Here is a 16628-nt window from a genome sequence, read left to right as displayed (position 1 = left end):
ACTGCTGTTCATTTCTCCTTTGACTTGTCAGATACATCATCTGTGAAGCCAAACATTATTATGTTTTGGTATAAATATAGAGCCTTCCATATTTGCAAGTTAGCCTACCTCAGTCTGTCTCATTTGATCTGGCACTTGCTGTTGGTCTGTTGCGTCGCGTCACTTGGTACAATGACAGGTTCGCTCGCGTGACGCATGCAACAGCACCTAAGCAGATTTTCTGAAATCGTAAAGTTAACTCCTTAATATCTATGAAAAAAAATAAAAAGTCAAGTCATTTCAAGTCATTTGTCTCAAGTCTAAGTCAAGTCTCAAGTCATGAATAGCAAGTCAAAGTCAAGTCGAGTCTTATACATGTTGATCAAGCAAGTCTTAAAAAGTCATGTGACTCGAGTCCCCCATGTCTGCCAGTTATGCACTCCTATAATTATTCAAATCAGTGCTGCATAGCACAAGTTCCAGCACAGCACTTCAGACACTAAAGCAAATGGCAATGTAGATGAGTTTCAGCTAGCGTCTCAGTAAAAAGGATAGAGGCCCCAAAGTAACATCAAAGCCGTGGATGTTTTGAACTCAACCGAGCCACTGTTTGGCAAAGCCACAGCCAGTTATTGGAATGAAAATGCAGGGCAATTTGTTGAGGTCTTGCTTTTGCCCTCCTCCCTAGGGGAAGTCACTCACTGTGAGAAGATTCACTCGGCATCAAGAGCAGTATTTAGCCTAAAATAACATTAATTTAATGTGGCCCTGAGTGTTGGATTAAAGCCTGGACTGCTTATTAGACACTCCATTACTTGAATATCACATCTTGTCTGTCTACTTTAGACAGCATCCACATAAATCCAGCCAAAGAGCAGTGAGGGGGTTAGGTGCCTTGCTCGGTGCCAGTATCTTTCATTGCTTGGACGTTTTACAAATGGTTTGGAGAGGAATTCGACTGTGACTGCTTAGCGTTCCTAGCCAAATGGAAACCTGACTGCTGGAAAGCGTTCAAGACAATAAGTTAAACTAGAACTGAAACTGATCATGCTGGATGAGCTGGGATTGGAGGGGGATGTATTCTAAATCCATTAGAATGGACTAACTTAGATCCAATGCTTTCTTTAAGACATCTGAGGCGATGTGTAATTAAAGCTGCAGTTGGCAAGTCTGACAGATTTAGGGGACTTAGCCAAAATTTTGAATGTTTACAACTCTCATGCCCCTCCCCACCGAGCACCTTCTCATCGAGTTTGTGCTCGTCAGTGTGCACCAGACTGCACCAGACTGTGATTGACAGTCAGATCTCACACAGCCCTGCTCTGATTGGACCAGAAGAACCGGGAGCTATGGATTTTTGCAAAACAAATAACAGGCTCTAGATGGAGGTAGAAGTGCAGGTTTTTTTCTAAAACTGGCTGATTTATGTTGTTCTATCGTAGCATAGTGTCGCTTTCAGTGAATATGATCATGAGCCAACTGCAGCTTTAAGCCAAGCATGAGCTTATGAGTTTGTTAAGTCTGGGCCAAGAAAACCAGATAATACCAGGAAAGACCATCCTGATAGCCCAGGCCTCCTCCACAGACATCTCACGATGTTAACAGAGAGAGATAAATCATTTGAAGATCTGCCCCGTGATTCGGATCAGCTCCAAGAGTTCAGGGTTCTGTCTCAGCCCATGCCACACCCCTCAAAGTTTCACGAAAATGGACCGGGTCTTATTTATTTTTTATTTTTTTGCAAAATTCTGCTGACAGACAAATCAAGACACTAGACTAAAAACAAAACCTCCTTGGCAGTGGTAATAATTCCCTGGACAGTCTCTGAAATCTGTCTGCAGTTTGGACTTTTTCAAGGGACCAGCTTTGTTTAGGAACATAACATGGAAGAATTGCCTGGCCCTGAGTTGTGTTATCACATGCTTGCAAAGTTGAATAAATTAATGTTATTTCATAGCACGTAAATGTTAAAAAGGAAACATTTTCATTGATGTTTTTACGATCCACATCACATTACAGAATTGCATCATGTCTGGTATACAGTCTCCATCTAAGGGGGGTGGGTGATGGTACCAGTTTTCCGTTGACATACAGTCCACAGCCCCAGAGCATGAGAGTCCTGGTCAGCTGGGACTGGTTCTAGATGGATCTGCTCTGCAGCTGGATCCAGATGCCGCTCTCTGGCCGCAGGATCAGGTCTCCCTGGAGCCGAAGGTCCTCTCGATCTTGACAGGCCAGCACCTTGAAGTGACGCAACACCGACGCAAGAATGACTTTCTCCTCCATCATGGCGAAGCGCTGTCCTGCAGACCGCCAGGGAATGGTCAGAGAACACACACACACACACACACACACATGCATAAGCGGAGGGAGCTGGGGTGCGGTCAGTCACCTTTGGCCAAATCTTCAGTACCATGCTAAATTGTTGCATTTAACAATGCTTATTCGTACTGATTGCTGGAGAAAATAAGAAAGTAAATGCTACTAAAGACGCCGCTGGTCCGTAAAGTGCGCTCACAATGGGAGCTCGTCTGTCATGATAGGCTGTAAATTAAATAGCCCGAAACGGGCACTCTCATACTACACTGTTGCATTTTAGAAGCGAAATTGATGCCACAACCGGTCTGGGTTTGCTGAAGTAGCCTATTCTACAGGCTGCAATTTTTACAGAAAATCAAGCGACATAGCAAGTAGGCCTAGTCTACACTGTGCCTATTTAGAGACAGGAGCATAAGCCTACCGCGACAACAGCTGTCACTAGTTCGCATTGTCGTAGGCTGCGCCGATGCACAGACTAAATGGTAAAAAGAGTCAATAGCCTAACTGGAAGCCTCTACCCTATATATCCTTAAACGTGGACATTTCAATGTTGTAAACACATGAAACACATTGCGCGCCGAGGCAGACAAGAATGCGGGAGTCATTATAAGAATAATTGTGGGGTTTAGTAGGACATGATAACTTTATGGTGTGGTAAAATAGACTCCTCAGTCCTCACATAGCCCCAACATTGCTTAGCCTTAGTTGGCCCATAGCACAGCATAGAAAAGTCAATATGACCCACAAGATAACCAAAACAAACACATACCAAAACATGCCCTTTTGGATGTGTCTATAGAGCTGTAGTTGCACTTAGTTGTTAGCGATTGACCAGGTTGCTTTTTCAAATGAAATGTGTTTGGCTAACTGATTGTCAAATTAGGGAAATTAAACTGCGTGCCTATACATTTTCAACCCGTATAGCCTACCTACTGTACACAAACAATCTTAAATCGACATGAAAGAAAATCAAATGCCTCAGCCTCTAATATGCACAATGTGAAGTGAACTAAATAAAAACAACACTGTAACAAGATTCTGTGATTTTCACAGCATCACTGCTGTTTTAGGGGAAAATGTGTACTGTATTTGTGAATACAGTATGTTGCTGTGGTTTCGCTATGAATTATGGTCAAAAATGGTCAAACTACAGTAATAAAAATTTGCTGCGAATCATAACACAGTAATAAATCTGACTCCTCCCTCACTTGTCAGCTTTTTGAAAATTTTGAAAAAACATGGCGGAAAATCAGTTGGGGTTTTCTGTTTTCTTTTTGCACATAAATACAAAGTTAAGCTCCCAGATAGCAAGGTGACATTGATATTATGTTGATTTTCCATCCAAATCATCATTTTGAAAAGTCATGGATTTATGGTTTACTGGGAAATTTTGACGTGGTGATTGAAACGTGCACCGCGCGACGACGTTTGAACTGTCCGGCGGGAGATCATTTTTGAGCAACAGTTCAGTCAGAGTCAGACCAACGGTGTTCAGCACTCTGACAAGCTCGCAGCTCCACCTTAATGGTAAGTAAGCATTTATTTATGTAGGACGTTAATGTTTCATTGTGAAATTGTACTACATTAAATTCGGGCATATGTACAGTCTATATGTACGTTGTACTGTCTAACTTTCAACTTATCCATGCTTGTTGGATCAACTAAGTAGCAGCTAACGTTAGGCTAGCTATAGTTGCTGTTGCTGTGACGGTGGCATTAACGTTAATGTTATGGCAGTCTCATTTATATTAGGCCTACCTTAGTTCTCAGTAAGTTACAGTTTATTATATTCATATCATTTATATAAAACATTCACTAGTAGTGCTAGGCCTAGTATGTTACTGTCACAATGTTAGGCTGAAGATGATGTGCTGCTGGTCAACGTTAACGTGGAGGTTTAGCTGACTTATGTAACGTTAACTCCTCGTAATCATGTACGGTTTTGTGAGTTTAATAGGCGAACTTTAGCAATATTGATATAAGTTAACTTTAAGTCACATCTGACTATCATTAACCGTTGTTCGGACGAACAGCGCGAATGGCTGTTGCTGCAAGCAAACATCATCAATGAGCTCACCCAGCTGACTAACGTTAAATATACCTTGCAAAACTGAGTTATGCTAACACCATCTTCAGCCTGGCATTTTGACAGTAAACTCAAAAAACATACAGTATATGTATAAATGATTATTCTAAAGTTTCACTTGTAAGTAGCCTTCAGTTTTAGTTGAAAATTGTTATCTAACACTGTTTATCTTTTCTTCTATTTCTGCTAGGTGCTGCTTCACTCTGCTACTGGTGGTGGATCAGGCTGACTGCAACCGTTGGTCTAACGTTAGGATGCAGCACACGAGAATTTCTAAACGGAAAAAAGTGAATAAATGTACTTGCTTTTCAAACTGATAAGTTGTCAATGGTTATTTATGCAAGTTTGTGTAGCCTAAACCATACCTAGGCCTAGCCAAATTTATCCTGGCTGTAGATAAAGCAGGATATGAATTTCCCCAAATTACTGTATATAATATTACAGCACTGGTATTACTACTGTACTTAGTTACAGTATGATCAATAAGTACTGTGATTAAAAATACGGTAGACAATTCAATGCTGTATACATTACAGCACTGGTAGTACTACTGTAGTTTGCATTTACAGTATCAGGCATAGGTACTGTGATTTCATATACAGTAGGTGTACTGTAGAGTGAAATACAGCAACTTGCTGGTTATTTGCTGCCAGCAAGTTGCTGTAAATTTTACGTTAAACTTTTTACAGTGAAGATGTTGGTATAAACACCGACAGTAGCTATATAGGGGCCCACTACAGGTTGTCACTACTTGTCAACTCACCAATGCAGTTTCTTGGGCCTGCGGAGAAGGGGATGAACGCATAAGGGTGTCTGCCGAGGCTGTTCTCCGGCAGGAACCGCTCCGGCCGGAACTCCTCTGGTTCCGGAAAGTACCGAGGGTCCCGATGCAAGGCGTAGGGGATAATTACAGCGTTCACCCCTTTAGGGATCTTGAACCCATCTGCAGTAAGAAGATTCAACAAACCCTAATGATTACACGCGCCGGCATTCTCCTACACACTGCACGCAAGCATTATTGGCATCCTTATAATCTTCAACAACAGCGGAAAACAAACATCCATGATAGGAATGACAGAAAAAGCCAGCTATTTGCAGCTAACGCAACATGGAGGACGCACAACATCAATCATTATTCCACATGCTCCCAGACTCTAATCAAGGAAAGCGAAGGCATTTCCATGTGTCTGCACTTTCATGTAACTTTGTGGGACATGTGCGCAAAGCTACTCATAATCTGACATAAAAATCTGATAATCTGATATAATCATAATCTGATAAAAATAGAAGGTCTGACGTCTGCTGTTTGACTGAGATGCAAATAATGGAAGTGACTTCAAACTGCCCAGGGTCTTTGTGATCTTGGCACGCCCCCTCCCTTCCTCCCTCTCTCTCTCTCTCTCTATTTTTTGCATTTGAAGAGCAGGAAGGAAAGAGAGAGAAGGAGAAAGAGAGACAGAGAGAGAGAGAGGGCGTGAATAGTGCAGTGATAGTCTGCTGCCGCCTACTGATGTGACAGTCCTCGCCGATGCTTCGCGCAAACAGGGGCACGGACGGGAAGATGCGCAGGGTCTCCTTGACGACGCATTCCAGGTAGCGCAGCTTCTTCAGGTCCTCAGCGGTCACATGGCGGTCTGATGACCCTGCACAGCAGATTGGAGGGACCAGGGTCAAGGTCACAGCGCAGAGGACATAAGGGCAGCCACCGAACGAAACACTAGTCACATTTAAATCACACAGTTGGTCTTTGATGCCACTGTGACTGAGCTTATTTCAATATACCAACAGGCAATAAAAGAACACACACACCAAGCTTCACGTTCAGTGGAGTGTGTGTGTGTCATCATCCTTATTAGCATTATAATGACTCTTGAATCATGACTCGGAGCGGGCGGATGGCATGTCGTACCGAATACTTCGTCTAGCTCCTGGTGTACCTTCCTCTGCACCTCTGGGTGGGAGCCAATCAGGTGCAGAGCCCAGTTCATGGAGGCTGCAGTCGTGTCGTGACCCTGACATGGAACAAAATGCCAATTTGTCTTTGCTCCACTCCAGATTACATCCCTACAAGTCTTGACTGTGGCTGATGAAATATATAACAGTATGCCCATGTCTGTCTGTCTTGGGAGAATGTATACAAATAACATATCTTCTATTCTACTGTAGAGAACTTTATACCTGATATAGTTTGCCTGATATAGTAAGTTTATACTGTAACTGATATAGTAAGTTGTGTTTTTCCGTATATGAATTTATTTTGGCTAAACCAAATAAACAGCACTCAGTGGGCAGGGAGATCTCTACAGTAAGTGTATAGGTGTGCAGTGTAATGGCGTTTACCTCAAACATAAAGGTGTCCACCTCCTCCTGTATGTCTTCGTGGCTTAAGTAGTTGCCATCTTCATCGGTGGTTTTCAGTAGCATGTCTAAGAAAGCGTGTCTCTTCCTGCCTCCCTGGTCTGACTCGCCGTCCGACTCCACACCGGTCATGTGCTCGGCTCTCTCCTTAATCACCTGTGCATCACCAAAACAATTTCATTCACCACATTCAAACCCAATGTGTCATCAGTGTTTTTGTTTTTACTTTGTTTTTACTTCAGTAGATAAATAGCCACGTTTTTAGTGAAGGTGTGCAGGATCCTGAGGCAGTGCTGATGTTCTTTTCCCTCGCCCAGCAAGTTGTAGACCCAGTCAGGCCATAACCACGGGGCTCTCTGTCTTCTGCTGACGATGTCACTCATCCTGCCATAGAGCCATTTAGGTATAGTTAAAACAGTTTTCATATGACGTCAGACCAAAAGTTAACTTTCTATTGTGCATGAACAAAGAATATAAATGATTTAGATTTTTTCAGTTATGGCATTTCTTCACTGATTAATCATTGCAGCTATTAGACAGTACATTTAATTAAGGAAAATGCAGAAGGTATTACCACTCTGATACTTCTCAGCCTTATAAAAAGTTTGGACATTTTAACATATTTCTACCCAAGGGAGAATATGACTAACTTGTAAACACTGCGGACGTATTCAGACTCTGAGTTACTTTGTGCGTAGATCTTTTCACCCATTGCAGTCTCTGAGAGAAAAGAAATACAGTCTGTCAGTTCCATAGACACAGTCTATGTGTTTACTTAGATGTGAATTCCATCACTGCATTTTATGATCCTAATGAACACAAAGGCATATTTACGCCAGCGTAAACATTGTTACTTACTAGCCCTCTCTGTTCCATTACCAGCCCTCTGGCCAACTTATTATGGAACCAATTTATTTTCTACTACACACCTGGTAAAGGCCGAGGCTTTCCTGATTAACCACCACTCACACACACACACACACACACACACACACACACACACACCAACACACACACACACACACACACGCACACACACACACACAAACACACAATCAAACACACAAACAAACACACACACACAAACAAACACACACACACACACACACACACACACATACTGTACCCACCACATATAATATCAAGAGCACAGAGGGTGATGAGGCTGAAGCAGTTGAAGGCCGGCCCACCCACGCGTCTCTGCAGCTTGCTGACCAGCTCTTCGGCCTGCTCGTTCATCACCTCCAGGAAGTCCACCAGGATGGAGAAGTGGAACGTGGGGGTCAGCATTTTGCGCCGACTGCGCCACTTGTCACCCGTGCTGCGAGAGAGAAATACCAAGGGTGTGTGTGTGTATCTGTCTGTGTGTGTGTGTGAGACTGCTGTCGCCTGCTCAAAACAGAGAGGAGTGATAAACGCAAGCCAAGAGCTGTGTGGGCCAATCATTTATTTCTTTAGTGTCTGCTTAAGCTGGATAACAAACACCTGTATGTTGTGCACTCACTGGTCATTCTAGGAGGCCGTAGGTCGAAGGCCAAGCATATCTGCACTATGCAGAGCTTAAGGACGCATGTTTAGACGTATGTTTAGATTCGTTGGCCCTTGCTGGTAAGCATGACGAGAGTGAGCCCCTACCTGGTGAGCAATCCTGTCCCGAGCCAAGGTTCCAGAAACGAGTAGGAGAATGATTTGTCGAGGTGCCTGGACGAGCTAAGGACTCCCTTGGAGAAAAGAAGGATGGGGCATTACGTTTTGGACAACACATGCAATTACAAGAACTGATTGCAGCCCACTGGCAAACATAAAAATGGTGCTTAGGCTATTATTTACTATGGCAGAAAATATCCACACACAACACACACCCCAACCCCTTACATGCATTGCTTACATGTTCTGACATACTGTACCCATGACAATACTGTACATGTGCAGCTAAGAGTCCTAAAGACTTTAGAAAGGTCTTTAGTTGCAACCATGCAAGGATCAGTCCTATAGAATCCCTAATAAGCAGTTACATGTAACAACTGATCACTTCAAAATACCCCAAAAGTATTTACCTCAATGGTTTCGGCATGAAAAAGAACAATCATAGGCACAGGTCCAAGCCATACTTTTGCAAGTGGGAGGTGTCTGAATTCATTGGTGCCTTCAATAACCTGGTTGAAGAAATCTGTAACACAAAAACAAAACTTTACTATTGTACTTTAATATTTCTTTCTAAAATCTGCTGCAATGTTAAAACGTCATGTGTAATGTTTTGGCACTCTATAAGTACAATTAAATTGAAATTGAATTCAAAAGTAAGTATTCCCTTTTTGGGTATCAGAGCCTTTGTAGTAAATGAGACTAGACAAATCCATTAGCACCTTACCTCCTGCATTAGCTTTGAACTGCAGAGCATTGCCAATGATCGGGTACGCGCCCGGCATTCCTGGAATTGGCTTCATCTCATTCCATTTGTGCACATATCGCTTAAGTGGCTCATATGTGAGGTAAGCCAGAAGTAGAGAGCACAGCATATAGCTAAGAGCGTACAACCCTAACAACACTGTCATTTTTGAGCGGATGGCTTGACGGACCAGTCTCTAATGTCCTGAAATATGCCGAGAGCTGCTTTAGATGTGAACTTTGGCCTTAACTCACCTACTCTGTTCGAAAGTCATGCACGCACCAGCCGTTTACTGGGTTGTTCAATTTACGAGCCAGCAAATGTAGGTTATCTGCAGGTGAACGTTGGCCTTGGAATTGGATCATTAACAAGCTGTGGGAACAATATAGCCTATATCGGATGACAGTTTCTATCAACAATAACAACAATGAAAATAAACCTGCCCGAACCATCTATGGCGTTCTCAGTATGGCTTTCTCTCTCCCTCTTCCCCTCTCTCTCTCTCTCTCTCCCTCCATCTCTTTCCATCTCTCTCTCTCCCTCCCTCTCTCTCTCTCTCTCTCCCTCCCTCTCTCTCTCCCTCTCTCTCCATCCCTCTCTCTCTCCCTTTCCCCCCTCTCTCTCTCCCTCCCTCTCATTTACCAGACCTGTCCAGCTGAATGACAAAGCAGAAATCCGAGGCAAATGAACTCTGGATTTGTTTGAGGTACACATACACGGAACTGGTAAGGAACTGGCGCGGAACTGGCCCTGATGAAGCGCCAGAGCCTCAGAGTATCCAGGTTTCGTGTGCTTTCCAGTGGAGCGCTTTCCATCTCAATCCCATGCCCACTGTGCTATGCACAGCACACTAAAGACCAGCTGGACAGAGATTTTTGCTTCTCACCGTTTAGACCAGAAGCACTCAGGATTTCAGGGAACAATTTCGAATAAATGGCCCTGTTTTCAGATGGCGAAAATAACTGCTAATAGGATTGCTTACAGTTTTTCTCAATTGCTAAAACACAATTTCTGAAACCTTGCTCCGTTTTCTTAAACCATTAAACACAAAACCTCAGCTTTAAGCACTATTTACAAAACCTCTGACTCCTCTTGCAAAATGAAACTTTCGTCTCAAAACAGTTTTACAGTATACCTCTGCTCAACACGAAACTTTCACCTCAAAACAATTTTACCCATGCTCAAAATCAAACTTTCACCTCAAAACAGATTTACCTGTGCTCAAAGTCAAACTTTGGCTTCAAAACACTTTTACTTGTGCTCAAAATCAAACACTGCTCTTACAGTTTTTTTCAACTGTTTACACACTAAATCTTTGCTTGTCACACAATTTTCTAAACATGTCCTCCAAACATCATAACCCGACACCAAATCTGCAAAACCATACACTAATTCTCAGTGTTTGACTCATTTTTTAATTGACTAAAACACATTTTGCAAAACACCACACACAATTTTCTACCTAACACACAAAAATCTAACAGGAAGTAACTTGATTTCGTTCTTCAAACACAATCCATCAAAATGCCATACTAAATCACCAGTGCTTCACTCTTTCTCCTCACATGTGTAAACACTCTTTACTTTACTGAACACCATCCAATCATTGCCTTAGTATTAGGTCTATGAATAGATGTAGTCTCTATATAGGTATGGACCCTTTCAATGTGCACCTAGAGGATTTCCGGTTGAAATATTCAGAACCAATGCAGATACTTTGAAAATTACAGTAATCGGACTTTAGCTTACAGTAATGTTCTACAAAAAGTTGACTTTATGTAAAATTTGTCTTTTTACTTTATTTTTGGTTGTCCCTATGTTACAGTACCATTAGCTCGATACATTTTTCTGTGCCTCCAGAAATGCCTTAGGAACGCTTACTGTAGAATTGTTTGTTTCTGCAGTTGAAAGGGTCTATAGGCCTATGAATACATACTGTACACGACACCCCCCCCCCCCCCCCCCCCCACACACACACACACACACACAAACACACACACACACACACACACACACACACACACACTTGTCTTTGGAAAAAACAAAATCAGTGTTTTCAAAACTCCATGTACATCTGGTGGTCACTGTATTCTTCTTTGCTTTTTTTCTTGCTGTAAAATACTGTATTCGCAACAGCAAATTATTTGGAAAAAATCACTATTTTTGGTTTCAATATTGCTTGCATTTTTACTGTGTATTTCAACTTCTCTTTGTTGATACCGTAACTTTCACTCTTGTATGGAAATACATATAGAAAGCCTAAGACAGAAGAGCTTTAGGTTTTGAGCAACAGTGTGTACATGATGTATCCAAAATGTCATATTATGACAAAAGTGTTTGTAATGTGAGGCGAATGTTTGCTTTCAAGATGTGTTTTTGACATTTTCAATGTTGTGTGTCATTTTGCTGCAGATTTGAGGCATTTTGCATTTTGTGTGAGCAATTGTGGGTTTTGTGTGTGAAGTTTTAAAAAATAGACACAGAGTTTTGAAAATGTGTGTAAACAATTGTAAAAAACTGTAACACACAAAAATCTAACCGGAAGTAATTTGATTTCGTTTTTCAAACACAACTCATCAAAATGCCACACTAAATCACCAGTGCTTCACTCTCTCTCTTCACATGTGTAAACACTCATTACTTTACGGAACACCATCCAATCATTGCCTTAGTATAGGCCTATGAGTAGACATACTGTACTCTCTATGTAGGTATGGACCCTCTCAATCTGCTTCTAGAGGATTTACGGTTTAAATGTTCAGAACCAATGCAGATACTTTGAAAGGAATGTTCTACAAAAAGTCGACTTTATGTACAGTAAAACTTGTCTTTTTTACTATATTTTTGTGTCTCCCTAAGTTACCATTAGCTCAATATTTTTTTCTATAGACCTATGAATACATACACCCCCCCCCCCCCCCACACACACACACACACACACACACACACACACAGACACACACACACACACACATAAACACACACACACACTTTTCTTTGGAAAAAGCAAAGTAATTTGATAGTCAGTCATTTCCGTCTTAGGCAAAATCAGCTTTTTCAGAACTCCATGTACATCTGGTGGTCATTGTATTTTGCTTTGCTTTGTTCTTGTTGGCTGTAAAATACTGTATTTGCAACAGCAAATTATTTGCGAAAAATCACTATTTTTGGTCTCAATAATACTGTGTATTTCAACTTCTCTCTGTACCGTAACTTTCACTCTTGAATGGAAATACATAAAGCCTATGAAAGACAGAAGAGCGTTAGGGTTTGAGCAACAGTGTGTAAATGATGTATCCAAAATGTCATATTATGACAAAAGTGTTTGTAATGTGAGGTGAATGTTTGCTTTAAATATGTGTTTTTGACATTTTGAATGTTGTGTGTCATTTTGCTGGAGATTTGAGGCATTTTGCATTTTGTGTGAGCAATTGTGGGCTTTGTGTGTGGAGTTTTGAAAAATAGACACAGAGTTCTGAAAACGTGTGTAAACAATTGTAAAAAACTGTAAATCATAAACAAAGTGATCAAAATGATATACACTATCAAGCAGTCAGTAAACAATACACCAGAAAATAGAAAACACATTGTTCAAAACATATAGTTCTCAGGGAGAAGGTCATTTTTAATCTCAAAACAAATTTCATATGTTTCCGTCATTGTCTTTTGATGAACGAAAACATCAAGTACTTTGCTTTGCTCTTTGCATTTTTTGTTCTTCCTCCTCCTTGTACCCCTATTTTTACCGTATAGGCTACCCTGCATCTCACAAACTTGTCCCTTGAATTGTTGTTCTTTGTTGATATGAACTTGCAACCAGTCAAAATCTATTGAGCAGTCAGTACTGTAAACAAATGGAAAGCACAATGTTCAGGGCCATATGATTTATTTACAGTATTGTACAGTATACAGCCTACAATGCACTGTACTACAGTGTCCAATAAAAATGCTCTTTCTTGCCATCCTCCCCTTCCTCCTCGTCCCCCAACTCGCATATGCACTCGTCCTCGTCCTCACATAGTTTCTTCTATCCATTCTAATTCCCCCTTCAACAACCTGTTTGCTCTCTGAACTGGCTTACCGTATTGTTTCATTTGAAACAAGTGAAATCAATTTTGAGTGGTTGTGTTTACAGTTTTTTACAATTGTTTACACACGTTTTCAAAACTCTGTGTCTATTTTTCAAAACTCCACACACAAAACCCACAACTGCTCACACAAAATGCAAAATGCCCCAAATCTCCAGCAAAATGACACAACATTCAAAATGTCAAAAACACACGTTTAAAGCAAACATTCGCCTCACATTACAAACACTTTTGTCATAATATGACATTTTGGATACATCATGTACACAATGTTGCTCAAAACCTAAAGCTCTTCTGTCTTAGGCTTTCTATATGTGTATTTCCATACAAGAGTGAAAGTTACGGTATCAACAAAGAGAAGTTGAAATACACAGTAAAGATGCAAGCAATATTGAAACCAAAAATAGTGATTTTTCCCAAATAATTTGCTGTTGTGAATACAGTATTTTACAGCAAACAAGAAAAAAAGCAAAGAAGAATACAGTGACCACCAGATGTACATGGAGTTTTGAAAACACTGATTTTGTTTTTTTCTAAAGACAAGTGTGTGTGTGTGTGTGTGTGTGTGGGAGGGGGGGGGGGTTGTGTGTATGTATTCATAGGGCTATAGACCCTTTCAACTGCAGAAACAAACAATTCTACAGTAAGCATTCCTAAGGCATTTCTGGAGGCACAGAAAAATGTATTGAGCTAATGGTACTGTAACATGGGGACAAACAAAAATAGAGTAAAAGGACAAATTTTACATACATGTAAAGTCAACTTTTTGTAGAACATTACTGTAAGCTAAAGTCCGATTACTGTATTTTCTCTATTTTCAAAGTATCTGCATTGGTTCTGAATATTTCAACCGGAAATCCTCTAGGAGCAGATTGAAAGGGTCTATAGTATACCTATATAGAGAGTATATCTATTCATAGGGTTGGGTATCGTTTCAATTTGAACGATTCCGATTCCAATTCCGATTTCTTATTTCGATTCCGGTTCCTAACGATTCTCGATTCCGATTTTTTTTAAAGGCAGGGTCAAAAAAAGTTTAGGATATTTTAAATGAGCTAGCTAACCAACGGTCTTTCTCAGGGTATCTGCACATTTTCCAAGTGCAAATTTAAAGACTTTTAAGACCTTTTCAAGACATCTAAATGAAAATTAAGACTATACCACGGCAAAAAGATATACAAGACTGTTTAATGCAATAGTTTTTTTTTCCTACTAATTTTAACCCCCACCCCATTTTGGATGTCTACAGAAGTTACCAAAAATATTTTGGCGAAAGAAAATAATTGTGTGTGAATTACCTTCACAGCTATAAATGCCCAATTTTAGGGTCTGGACTGCTTGCTTTTGAAGCTGGCTGTACTGTACATATTTGGTTTTGCTTACTGCTGAGGCTGTTCTTCACCTGTGTCTGTAGTAGCCTAGGGCTACTTGCCAAAGACATGTGCACTGGACTGGATTCCCTTAAATATTTTTTTCAAAGTTAACTAAGCTATTTCATAGGTGCCAACTCTCACGCATTGGCCGTGAGACACACGCATTTGATTAGTTTCACACGCTCACACGCCACACCCCCGATTTCTCACGCTGAAGTGTCAACCCGGTCGGTCAGATGCCTGAAAAATGAGTTTAGCCTATCTATAGATCGATCTACCTGTTGAGCCACGGTTATGCTTTCAGAGACGGTGAGAGGGTTAAAGAGCACCCCCTGTCTGTGGAATTTTCAAAATGTTCTCTCATTTGCGATGCTACTTCAGAAGCCATCCCAGGCGCATCCCCCCCCGCATTTCCCCGGCTTCAGGTATGCTTTGAGTATTATTGAGTATTTTTCACGCTGTGTCAACCTGGTAGGTCAAATACCTGGCAGATGAGGTTCAACTAAACTAAACCTATACATATGATATCACACATCATGTGAACGTGCGGAATCCAAGCTTTCCAATGATATTAGCGCCAAGTTGCTGTGATAAATGGTTCGCGAGAGAATTAACATTGAACCGACGTGCAATTTAGGCTAATCATATTTGCATTTACCCATTACTCTCGGTTTAATATTTCACTAACCCTTCACACAACACGTGGAAAACCCTATTTCACAATAAACAGCAAACCTACCGAATACGAGGATATAAAGCATGCCTCTGTGCAATAAGTGGTTCCTGAGTAATCCGGTTTTGAAATTGCAACACATTTCTACATAGCCTCATTGGGGCGAAATTATAATGTATTCTAATGTAAACTATTTGTCAGTAGGCCTAGATACATTTTTGTAAATTGCTCACCCATAGATTATCCCACTATCATGGTTCTTATATTGTCAGGTTCCAGCCAATCCCATTACAGATAAATTAATATATTTATATTGGCATGCTTCCTAGTGACATTAATACAAAAATATGAAGAAAATCAAATAACGAGACACAAATATTGATATAAAGCCTGACATAAGCCATATGCAAACATTCACATCATGCAGATATGGGTACATCCTGAAAAAGAAATAGCATGTAGGCTATAGGCTATGGCCATTACAATGACCAATATATTATCTTAAATAAACTAGCTGAATAACACAGGTGACCACTTCTGCATAATTTCATGGAGTGCTAAAATGTACACACATTTTTGAACATTTCTGAACTGTGAAATGTAGCATATGTTTTTGTGGTTGTGAACTTATTACAATATCACTATAACTATTCCACCTGTGTGTGCATGGTTATAATTCTGAAGTGCAAAATAGCTTAGGCTACAGCACAAATATTTCCATAAAAATAAGCAAGTCTGACCTCTGAATTTATTTTGAAAGTGCACCTGATTGATGCATTTAAAAGTTAAAATATACAAACATTTCTTAAATTCTTACAAAACACCCACCCACTTATTAAAATTGTTAGTTTGGACCCCCCCCCCCCCCACACACACACACACACTTTTGCCGTGCGAAATACCAGTGCTGTTTTCAGCATCTGTTTAGTGCTTCATTGTCATTTTCATTGGATTCTCCCATTTGCGCGTAAATCGCTCATAAACTTTTTTTTTTTTTTGTTACACGCATTCTCCCATTCTGCTTCGGTCACACACACAGTGACAAGCGCCAAATCCCCCGCAGTGTTGAAGAGATCAGTCGTCCCCCTCTCTTTTGATAAGGTAAAAAGCCTTATAGGTACGCCAAATAAATAATAACCTATAGGTTTACACTAGGCTATGTAAAACTCCCCATTAACAGCATCACGTCACTAACCACAGCTAAGACTGCACAATCTCTATTCACTCTGTTGGATATCTGAAGCCAGTTTGTCTACTTAGATACAGTAAATCCTCAAATTATGGCCGGGGTCTTAAGACAAAGTACAGGCCTTTAGGGGCAGGATTGTATTCGAGACAGCCCTTTATTTCTTATGCGAGTTTT

The 16628-nt window shown here is 40.7% G+C and overlaps 1 protein-coding gene across 1 annotated transcript; it reads right to left on the bottom strand.

Moving 5' to 3' along the window:
* Positions 1-1718: 1718 nt before the first annotated feature.
* LOC143109479 (cytochrome P450 4V2-like) lies at positions 1719-9297 on the bottom strand. Its single transcript, XM_076272226.1, has 11 exons — positions 9114-9297; positions 8800-8912; positions 8378-8463; positions 7873-8063; positions 7393-7462; positions 7000-7126; positions 6725-6898; positions 6294-6396; positions 5893-6027; positions 5148-5327; positions 1719-2282 (listed from the first exon to the last, which is right to left on the bottom strand). Exons 1-11 carry the CDS (start codon positions 9295-9297, stop codon positions 2119-2121), a joined length of 1527 nt encoding a protein of 508 aa, XP_076128341.1. The 3' UTR covers positions 1719-2118.
* Between the last annotated feature and the right edge of the window lie 7331 nt (positions 9298-16628).

The sequence above is a fragment of the Alosa pseudoharengus genome, unplaced genomic scaffold (assembly GCF_046254945.1).
Source record: "Alosa pseudoharengus isolate Yale_2024_CS ecotype anadromous, Long Island Sound unplaced genomic scaffold, YU_APseudo_1.1 YU_APseudo_1.1_scf_7, whole genome shotgun sequence".
Classification (NCBI taxonomy): domain Eukaryota; kingdom Metazoa; phylum Chordata; class Actinopteri; order Clupeiformes; family Clupeidae; genus Alosa; species Alosa pseudoharengus.
This window is presented reverse-complemented; position numbering and strand designations above follow the sequence as displayed.

What these genes read in the sequence shown, in the direction of transcription:
- LOC143109479 (XM_076272226.1), bottom strand. Translation starts at nt 9,297, where the DNA reads ATGACAGTGTTGTTAGGGTTGTACGCTCTTAGCTATATGCTGTGCTCT. An exon ending in TACGTCCGCAGTGTTTACAA is followed by an intron (nt 7,127 to 7,392) that starts GTTAGTCATATT and finishes GCTCTATGGCAG; the next exon opens with GATGAGTGACATCGTCAGCA. An exon ending in AGGCCCAAGAAACTGCATTG is followed by an intron (nt 2,283 to 5,147) that starts GTGAGTTGACAA and finishes GGCGGTCTGCAG; the next exon opens with GACAGCGCTTCGCCATGATG.